The sequence below is a fragment of the Cynoglossus semilaevis genome, chromosome 3 (assembly GCF_000523025.1).
Source record: "Cynoglossus semilaevis isolate Cse_v1.0 chromosome 3, Cse_v1.0, whole genome shotgun sequence".
NCBI lineage: Eukaryota > Metazoa > Chordata > Actinopteri > Pleuronectiformes > Cynoglossidae > Cynoglossus > Cynoglossus semilaevis.
This window is the reverse complement of record NC_024309.1, coordinates 5,057,653-5,067,919: the sequence shown is the minus strand read 5'-3', so window position 1 is coordinate 5,067,919 and position 10,267 is coordinate 5,057,653. Positions and strand designations below refer to the sequence as shown.

The 10,267-nt window shown below is 40.6% G+C and overlaps 1 protein-coding gene across 1 annotated transcript in view; it reads left to right on the top strand.

Moving 5' to 3' along the window:
- The window catches only part of mtrr (5-methyltetrahydrofolate-homocysteine methyltransferase reductase), a 27,027-nt gene extending 17,029 nt beyond the window's left edge, over positions 1-9,998 (top strand). Inside the window, 3 exon segments of the mRNA XM_025054396.1 lie at positions 2,382-2,474; positions 5,967-6,176; positions 8,908-9,998. Coding sequence (XP_024910164.1) covers positions 2,382-2,474; positions 5,967-6,176; positions 8,908-9,052 — 448 coding nt within the window. The 3' untranslated portion in view covers positions 9,053-9,998.
- Positions 9,999-10,267: the final 269 nt, after the last annotated feature.

The window sequence follows — 10,267 nt, the reverse complement described above, 5'->3', positions numbered from 1 at the left end:
CCCCCTCCCCCCCCCCCCCCCCCCCCCCCCCAAAAAAAAAGTCGTCCCCATTAGCTGCAAAAACAAGACAGGGACTGTTTGATCTTTTTACCTTCATTCTTCTTCTCACCTACTCTTAATCGATGGATGTTGTGGGTAACCAGTGAAGAAAGGTCAGAAGCCCGCTTGGTGGTAGGAAGAGGTTTTAACAAGGCCCCCCAGTAATTTGATATTGATCACTGTACTTTGCATGAAATAATTTTATAGACATTGTATTTATTTCATTGTTTTCTCTTTTTTTGCCTGGAAGCACAATGGGTAAACAAACCTAGTAATTATAAATGAGTTGAGAAGATAATATTCCTAGCAACACACCAAAATACACAGATTTTCCTTGCATAGGTTTGCCAGTGGGGATTTAATATGACAACATGTATTAGAATGTGTGTGTGGACAATATTGAGCTTTCACTGTTAGGTGCCGCCGCACAGTTGGTGACAGAAAAAACTGGAGCATCTTTCTGTACAGTGAATAAAGACGTAACGTCTCATTTTCCACGGGTTTTGTGGATTCAGCCGGTGCTATATATTTTTTCTCTTTCTTGAACTGGAACTTTTATGCCGAAAAAGTCACTTAAAAGCACTTGCTCACAGCTGTGGAGAAAACGGATAGAGCATATGAGATAATTGTGATGTTTACCAAGTCTTCACCTCAGCTTCCCCTCGCAGGTCCACCCTCCTGCTGGTCATTTGAATGGCTCTGAGAGGCAAAAGCTTCTGATTTCAACTCCAAATGGAGTACTCTGTAGACGCTGGCCTCTCCCCCAGGGATTGTGTTGCAGGCAGTTATAGTGTGGGGATGCGATGTGATGTGATTTGTATTCAGGGAAAGGCGCCAGTGTGGTCTACTCAGAATGGAACCATGGTTTTTCATATTGGTATTGATTCCTTTAGGGCAGGCGGCAAGAGGAGAGAGACGCGCGCACTAAAATGAGTTTACTTGAGGCTGTCTGCAGATCAGAAGAATCTCGTCCAGGATGCTAATGGATGGGATTCTGAGTGTTTGGATCAAGCAGCCGGGCAGACAGCTCTGTTATCCAGCTTCATTCACAGACACAAAGTTCAAACAAACTTCACCCTTCGATTGTTTAGTTTGAGGTTTTGGGTTTTTTTTGGTTGAAACTGTTGGACCTATTTATTCCTTTAAATAAGTTGAATCAAGACTAAAGCTTTATTTTGGCTCTCGCAGTTAGACTGGGTCACAGTTTCTCACAATGGTTAACCTGTTGAAGAAAGGAAGGTGAAATGGATCGGTACAAACGGCGTCAGACTGTTATCAAGAAGGCTTGGGTTCAAACAAGCTCTGTGCCCTTGTCCCCAAGACCCAAGATTTAAGTCAGATAAATTAGAAGTCTTTCTTTATAAAGAAAACTAGCTTTTAAGTTTTGTCCATGTGACTGTTAAAAATAATCTATAGAAAGAAAAAAGGCAGAAATGAATGCTACTTCCAATAAAGGTCGTTATTTTGAATTATAACATTTAAATAGGTACGACAACAACAGACAGAGAGTAAATTCCTTGCTGGTGAACACAGCACCATATACTGTACTTCCTGTGATCCATTTAAAATCACAGAGGGAATGAATTACAATCTAAAGAGAACTGGCAAACGTTTTTGTCTTGGCCGCTGGAAAAATACAAAGCCTTTCACATTGTATTCATAAATGGCAAAAGCAGCAGGGAAAGCAGCGCCTTATCAACTGAGTGCAGCACAAAAGGCCGGGGCCCAGTGATTCTGTGTTGCCCCTCAGGCTCTTGCCCTGGTTGGTAAATCCCCAGCAGACAAGACAGCCGATAATGTGGAGGAGCTCTGGAGTGTCAGCTGACTGATGGCATCATGAAAGGTTGGGGGTCAACTGTTGTTATCTGGGTGCGAGCTGTCACCTTTTCCAGCAGGTGTGCGGCACAGATACCGGCATCCTCAGCGTGGCTTTGTGCCACAGTGGTGCCAGTGCATGCAAAGGATTCTGGGAGTTGTGCCAGACTCCCACAGCCACAAGAGAAATCACTTTTGCATGAGCAGCTTTTTGAACGGCATGCGAAACACCCACACACGTGTACAGAGTGCACGGGACTAAGTTGCATTTTTAGTTTGTTAGTGTTTATAGTGATGACGTCAACCCTGCTGTTTGCTTGAAATTCAATAAGACATAAAGTCCTCACTGCAGTCGTTTCCACACGTTAGGCAGTTTTGGCTGCCAGCGTTCTGTCTCTGCAAAAGAGCTTAAATGGTGTCACTCCGCTTGTTTAACCTCTGTTGTTGGAAAAGACTTCCTCTGTCCCATCTGGTCCAGTTGTCTGGTAGTATTGATTAACCACTAACCTCCATTGTTTGACTTTCAGGGATAAACAGAGACAGGAGAACCCCGATGTGGTCTTTGGTGAGACATGGCTGTTCTTTGGTTGTCGACACAAAGACAGAGACTATCTGTTCAGGTGAGAAGTTGTCCCTTTGTTCAACCCCGGTGTCTTCATTGATATTATTGTTATATATATTGATAGTTTCAAGGTCAGATGTGATATTTCTTTATGACATGTTGCACAAATACTGCATCGACAAAGTTTCAAGGTCAGATGTGATATTTCTTCGAAAAAAAAAAGGAACAAAGAAGCGCGGAATATTTATACACTGGTGTTGGACTTGAGTCACACACATTCACCTTTGTACAATATATATACAGGCTTTCTGTCAACCTTGGTGAATAACATTTACTGCTCTCTACATTCCTTTTCACCTTCCATGCACTGAAATATTTTCCTACATGATATGAATTTTACCATCTTTATGAATGACTCTCTCTTTTACATTGATAAACAGTCATGTTATGGACACAGAGGTCTCAGGTTTATTAAAAGAAAACCACTAGGGTCAGATGTGATTTTCCAGTGACTGAAAGGGACAGAAAAATAAGCCTCCTTTTCAATTGGCATGAAAGTGTAATTCATAGAAAATTATATTATCTAGAGACCAAAGTTCAGTCTATGGCTGTTTTTATGTATGTTACGAGGTGACGATAGCTGACCCAAAAGGTCACATTGCCACACGCAGAGAAGAATAACGATTGGTCAGTGCTGTTTTGGTATCTGTGACCAAATAAAGCTGTTATGAACACAAATAATGTTGGACTAATATAGAGATTTGTGCCTGTGGTCAGATCAAATAAATACCTCATAATCCTGTCCAATCTTCCCATGGAGAGATTTTTGGTTTTGAACTACAAAACTGCATATTAGACAGGAAATGAACAGGAACTACTGTATTTTTTTTCTCTGTGTCTGTGGAAGAGGTTTAGACTTATTTAGGTAATTACAGTCAGAGTGTTATCTCAAGTTCTCTTCTACTAAATATTTTACCACTGTCATGGTGTGAGCCATTATAAACTGATACCACTTTTTCAGTTCCTCCGCTCACTTTGCTTCGGCTCTACCCCTTCCTCTCCCGACTGCATAATCGATACATTTTTTGGATTATTCGTAGAAGGCATGTACTTAAAGCAGGGACGACAATCGACCTCTTATGCAGGATGAAAAAGTGTGAATGGATTAGCATCGGTAATCACAAAGGAATGGATCACAGAGTGTTGTTTATTCCCCCCTGTGCCCTCCATCTCTTAGTTAAATACCAACTCGGAGGCGAGCAGTAGGCGGCGTTTCTTCACAGTTTGGGATTCTCTGATGAACACCCCTACAGTGTTGACCAAAGCAATTAGTGCGTGTTTTATGAGCCACCCATGAAGAGTTGTACTTAATTTAAATAGGTTAGCAGAATGAGAGCAACATACTGGACTGCATTCATCTCTGCTGGATTTAAGTACAATTTGATGTCACATTACTTGCTTACTATAGATTGCAGTGTCCCAGATTTTTTAAAATAATAATAATAAAAAATAAGGTTAGCAGGAGTCATGAGAAGGAGGTGAAACCTGAACTTGCACAAAAGGCTTTTTGTGCCCATAAATAATACAAAATGCCACAGCAGGATGTGCCCAAGGTTCCCATCTTGTTATGCATTTCCCACCAGCGAAAACAAACAAAGCTTGTGATCTGCCTTATTTCACCCGCAGCACTCAAACATACCTTCGAGAGGTTGATGTCAATCCAGTCGCTTGTCACATCCAGCCCTCCTATTTTTCCACCTGTGCTGCACTAATTCTTCTCTCCTCCCTTTCAATTTTCCACTTTCTTTACAGTGTGCGTTTTCACGCTGCATCTGCAACGCCTGCCAGATTGCCGTTAGGGTCCAAGAAGAGCGTACATGTGTGCGTTTGTGTTCATGTCAACAAAGGAGGACCATAGATGGACTGGAGTTTGGGGACAACTGTCCCTTCCAGTTCCTGCCATATGGTTAATAATCTATGATGAGCCAAAGTCAAATGTCAGACCACAGGAGCTCACCCCTTCTACTAGTTGTTTTTTGTTGCTCTCACATTCGGATTACACATCACACATCACACATCTCAGTCAGGAGAACAATTTTCTTTTGGTAGTTCTATTTTAACTCAACAACAACAACTTCACGTTTCACTCCCCCCCCAAAAAAGCTTTTCTTTTCTCTCACTGCACAGCATTCGCACAACAGCATCCCTTCTGTCTTTCTTTTCAATGCTCGAATCAATTTAGTCACAAGGCTATTGAACCACACAGACCCCCGAGGTGGAGACCTTCACCCACCATCTATGAGCTGCAGCTTGTGATGGGCCGCACATGTTTGGCTGTATTTTATCTGTGTGCTTAACTCACCCTGACTGGTTTACTTTAAACAAGATGCTCTGAGCCACAGTCAACCCAACTCCCTCACCTCCTTTCTCCTTCGCTTGCAAAAATCACCCCAGGCTTTGAGAAAACACTGAAGCAGAAGAAGGAGCAGTTGAAAAAGCAAACCACTGATAGGGAGCGAGGTTACACCAAACTACAAGGCTGGGAGGATTTATTGTGAAAGGATGCTCATAACAGTGACTTGACCTTGCTTATGAAATCCATTTTTTATTTTTATTTATTTTTTGCACTTTTCTTGTTAAGCAAGACATATTGGTTGTCTAACACAGTATCACTCAGCCATTTCTGCCCGACAGACTTGTGTTTTATCGAGCTTGACAGTTACTTTTTTCATTTTTACATTTGTTCGAAGGAAATTTTCAGTGGGTTATTTGCCTTGTAAGGCGGTCAGAATTGCAGCTAAATATCTTTAGTAGAAGAAATGAGGTGAAGTCTTATCACTTGGCAGCAGTTTTCACATACATTTATTTATTTACAAGTACATACACTTTTTTGAAAGTTGGTATACATTTGAAAAATGCTAAATGTCCAGAAGTCTGTATTTTAGTAATTCCATTGGATGTTCATTAAAACAGGCTGTATAATTATAAAAATATAATATATAAAAAATATGTTTGTTTTCACTGACCAACTTGAGTATTTGTTAAGAGAAAATCTGATACAGGTTACATGCTGACACATGTTTGGGTGTCAAGATTGGTTAAAACAAAATGCCTGGTCTTTGCAAGTGAGAATGGGTTTTGCCAAAGAAAAAAGAATATACAATATCGACTTCAAAAAAATAATGTTGTTTGTATTTCTTGGAATCTTGAGAAGTCTTGTGCCTAAGGGCTGTAGGTGGAAACTGCTGCTAAATGTGCATGAGCTCCTAGACCTTCTAGTATATTTTTATCAAAAGCAAGTTTGAACAATAGAAATACACTGCAGTCCAGAAACACATGTTCTGTGGCTGTTGAGTAATTCAGGCTTTGAATGGAGAGGTTAAAAAAAAAAAACATTCTCCTCACTTAAAAAAAACCCCAAATCATTCTTTAGTATGGAATGAATCCATTAAACCAATCAGGATGAAGCCTCTCTAAGATCGTAGGAATAACCTTGCAGGAAATTTCACAAATCTTGAATGTGACTCTGTATTGTTTCTCCATTTTCCAGGGAGGATCTGGAGGGCTTTGTGTCCAGCGGCGTCCTCAACCACCTCAAGGTGTGTTTCTCCAGAGACGACCAAGAGCAGGAGAAAGAGGAGGAGAAGAAGGTTACCACTTCTGTCGCTCGACCCAGATACGTCCAGCACAACCTGCTGCTTAACAGCCAATACATCAGCGACATACTGCTCAAACAGAAAGGTTACATTTATGTGTGCGGGTAAGTGAACAGAACAAATCGAATGGAATTTCTATGTTGCCCTTATTTGTTTCAACTGCCGCGAACGTTAGAAAGACTGAAGACAGATCCTTCAGTACACACCTTTTTGTTACTTCATATAACTGCTTCCAGTCTCTGCAAAGGCCAAAGGTCATACAGCTGCTAAATGTGCACGACCTCACAGACCTCTGCAAGTCTTTCAATAGCAACTACAGTGTTTCGTTGATCATCACTGTTTCTACCTCCACACACGGCGCCTGTCCTTGACTGTTGTCCAGATCTGTTTCCTTCACAAAGTCTGGCTTGACTTCATAAAAAATAAAATAATAATTTTATTTGAATAATAATTTTACTTTCTGAACTTTGGAAATAGTAACTTCCACAAACAGAACTGTCTTTGTTCCTTTGTCCTTGAGCACGTTGAAAAGCACCAAAGTTATCCAACCTTTTTTATAGAAATGTGGTTTGTGCTTTAAAAAACGATCAGACTAATAACGTCATCCTCGACTCTACGCTGACAGAAAAGAATCATGACGACAACTTCCCTGATCAAATCCCAGGTGAAAGACTGAAACACTGTTCAGCCTGTCGTCCTAACAATTGTCACGTGTGTATTTAAAGCTAATGCTTCAGTGCCACTGAGCTGGCTTTTCATTGTGAGTGCATTCCATTAAATGTCAGTGGGCCACACTGCCTCACTGTAGTCTGTTTAAAACCAGTGTCGCAGATTAACAGCTCTCCGACACTCTGAAGAAAGGAATAGATAAATGTTCTTATAAGGATCTCAGCGGTGTGATGGATTAGATTAAATCTCTGACGACATCAGTGGCAACAGCAGGTGCTAACGTCACCTTATTGACTATAAGTAAAACTCTGAGCAGCGCCAACCAATCGCAGATGATTGGCAGCGCACGTGTGTGCCCGAACAGAGAACTGCGACAGAGTAAAGACACAGCATCAGATGTGACAATCTGGAGCCAACACCGAAGGAGCTGCATGATGGGAAAAGGAGAGACCAGGATGAACTTTGATGTGTCACTCGCCACCTTAACTTCACATCCCATCAGTGTGTCCACAGGGTGGATAAAATAAACTGACAGACTGCCTTTCACTGGATCCAGCAGCCAAAAAAAAGAACAAAAAAACTGTAATCATGTGGCCTGGACATTTCCACAGCCAAGGACAGGGAGCAAATTGAAAATGTGGCAAACTAGGTTTCCAGCACCGTGGAACAGACGCTGCCTGACATAAAATCCTTTCCAGACACCGTGAAATGGATCAGCATTGTGCATCTGTCATAGTATGATGTAATTTTGTACATAAAATGTGGCCTAATGGCACAGATGGATAAAGCAGGTTCTGAACACAATTGAAACCCTTGAAAAGTAGTAACTTTCACCAGGCTCGCTTTTAAAAAGTAGGGATTTAAGGCCCTTTGTGATAAAACTGTTGCCAACGAAAAGTCCAGTTTCCAACTACGGGTTAGAGTTGTCAAAAACTCAAGGTACATCATTACTTCACCCTCACACTGCAGTGCTTTCAAATTAAATGTACGGGAACCTTATTTTTGCACGTATAAAAAGTACTGGTGGTGAGTTTCTCATACCTCATGAAAACCTAAAATGATTGAAGGTTTTGATCTCTCTCAATGTAAAAGAACACCTGAGAAGTACGATTCAACCCTTAAGACAAGGCAAAAAAGCAGATTGTGACCTTATGGGAAAGATTTTTTTCAAAGATTTTCTCAATCTGAAACAGAGAGAGCCTGTAGAAGTGGTCAGACTTTAATAAAACCTATTTGAAGAAATTACCTTTTTATTCTCAAATTTATATTAGAACATTCTGGTAATTATGTTTGGACACATTGTTCCACCTTTTTATGTCATATTCTTTAGTAATTACATCATAAATAGGACAGACTGTTGTGCTCCTTTTATTTTATTTTTAAATGTCCTTCTTATTTGGTTGATGATGTTGAGGCTGGTGTTCATTTATTTATTTATTTAAATTTTCCAAGGTAAACAGATGTAAAGATTCCATTAACTTTATTGAGAAAGTAAATTTGGTGACACAGTCAGCTCTGCCCATCAGCAAGTAAATATATCTGTTGGGGATCACGACACCAACATCTGTTGTTTACACCTCAGTTTCACAGGCAGGAGAAAATCAAACTGGTCTTCCTGACTTAGTTGCTATAAAAACTAATTTGCAAATTCAGTCTACACTTCCACTACTCATGCAACACTTCATAATCTTTGGGTATTTATAGAATTAATATATCCTCTGCTCCTCTTTCTTTGACAGATTACAATGTTTTTGCCAGAACAAAGTACACAAGACAGCAGCGCTGTGAATCAAGTCGCTGTTATCGACAGCTATACATCAGAAAATCAAATTCTCTGTTCACTTTCCCTTGTCACTGTCAGACCCATCTTTGTAGTAAATCATTTTTAAAACATCCAAACTGTTTGAGTGGTTCAGTTACGAGACAAAAAGAAAAGAAAATCACTGTCAGATGATGGATCTCTTCCAATAAACTGCCACAGCAGCACTATAGAGATTTCAGCAATTTCCTCCCCGGACGCTCCCCTGAACTAGTGCCTCTCACTGGTTTTACAAATTATCAGTCTGCCACTGGGCTCGTATACACACAGCATATTCTCAACAAGAACATTTATAATTTTTCTTTCTATTTTCACCTATTATCTGTGCTATTTCCTCCCCTCTTCAGGGACGCCAAGAACATGGCTAAGGATGTCAACGAAGCCCTGATAGAGATGATCAAAACGCAGATGCAGGTGGATCAACTGGAGGCCATGAAGACGCTGGCGGGACTGAGAGAGGAGAAACGATACTTGCAGGACATATGGGCCTGACAGCCGATGACCAGATGAAGGCATTTGGAAGCATCCCCTCAGCTTCTTTACTGCGTGGGGAAAAAATAATAATAATAAAAAAAAAAAAAAAAAACATCAGCTTGCCTGGCTATAACTTCTAGTACCATGAAATCATGGATGCCGAGGCCTGGAGGAAGTTTACACCACCCAGGGAGACTGATACAGAATGTACAATGCTGGCCCGGGGATATCGCCGCACTACATCATCTTGGACTCTGCTGTTTGCACAGCAATGACCTTGGTCAGGGCAATAGTGTCGAAGATTGCTCCTGCGGTGTGAAAATGTGGTGTTTTGGCGTAGAAAAAGCCGCCTCTTGTCTGGCCAGAGTGTATTTACCTCCATCAGTTGTGATGTAGTAATTCAGCTGAGAGTGAGAGCCAACTATCGCTGCACTTTGGATGAAAACAGCATGGCAATCAAAAGCTGTTAAGCAGCGAATACACAGTAAATCGTTTGCCGTTCAGGGTCAAAACAACATTTATACTTTGTTTTCTTACTTTAGTTTTGTTTATTGTTCTTTTGCCAAACCAAGACACTGCCAGTCAATCATAACATACACAGGTGTAATATTATATCTAACTAAGAATATTTTGTTATTTACATGATAACATCCCTCAATTTCCATAATTTGACTGGTTTCATCCAAATGATTTTGTGGTTGCATTTTTTTTTTTTTTACTCTCATACCCTGTGGAATTTATTGATTTTTTTGGACATAAACAGGATTCATTGTTTGAGATCCTGTAAAATGGCAAAGAGAAATTTCCCCAAATGAAGTCCACAGAGAACGTGGACATCATTAATAATTTATCATTACACTGTGCTGAGTATTAAATAGACAGAGTGTGAATTTCAATGGCCATCAGCTCCGACCGGAGCAGTTAATCTAAATTTCTTGTGCTTGTCCGTCTCCTTACACACTAACCTGGCACACAGCCGGCTGACTCATCTCACAGACTGTGGTTAAAACAAACACAGCTGCTCCCTGTGTGATCAGGAATCTGAAGATATTTTTAAAGCGTAAACCATGTTTTTTTTTCTTTTTTTCCTTTTCCTTGCTTGTACGCAGGTATATTTTCGACCTTTCGCAGCTCATGTGAAGTTTGTGGGTGTGAACGTGGATGTTTTTCTTCCATGTTTCTGCTGCTGGAAATTATTTGAGAGATAAAGAGCTTTGATTGATTGGAGGTGAT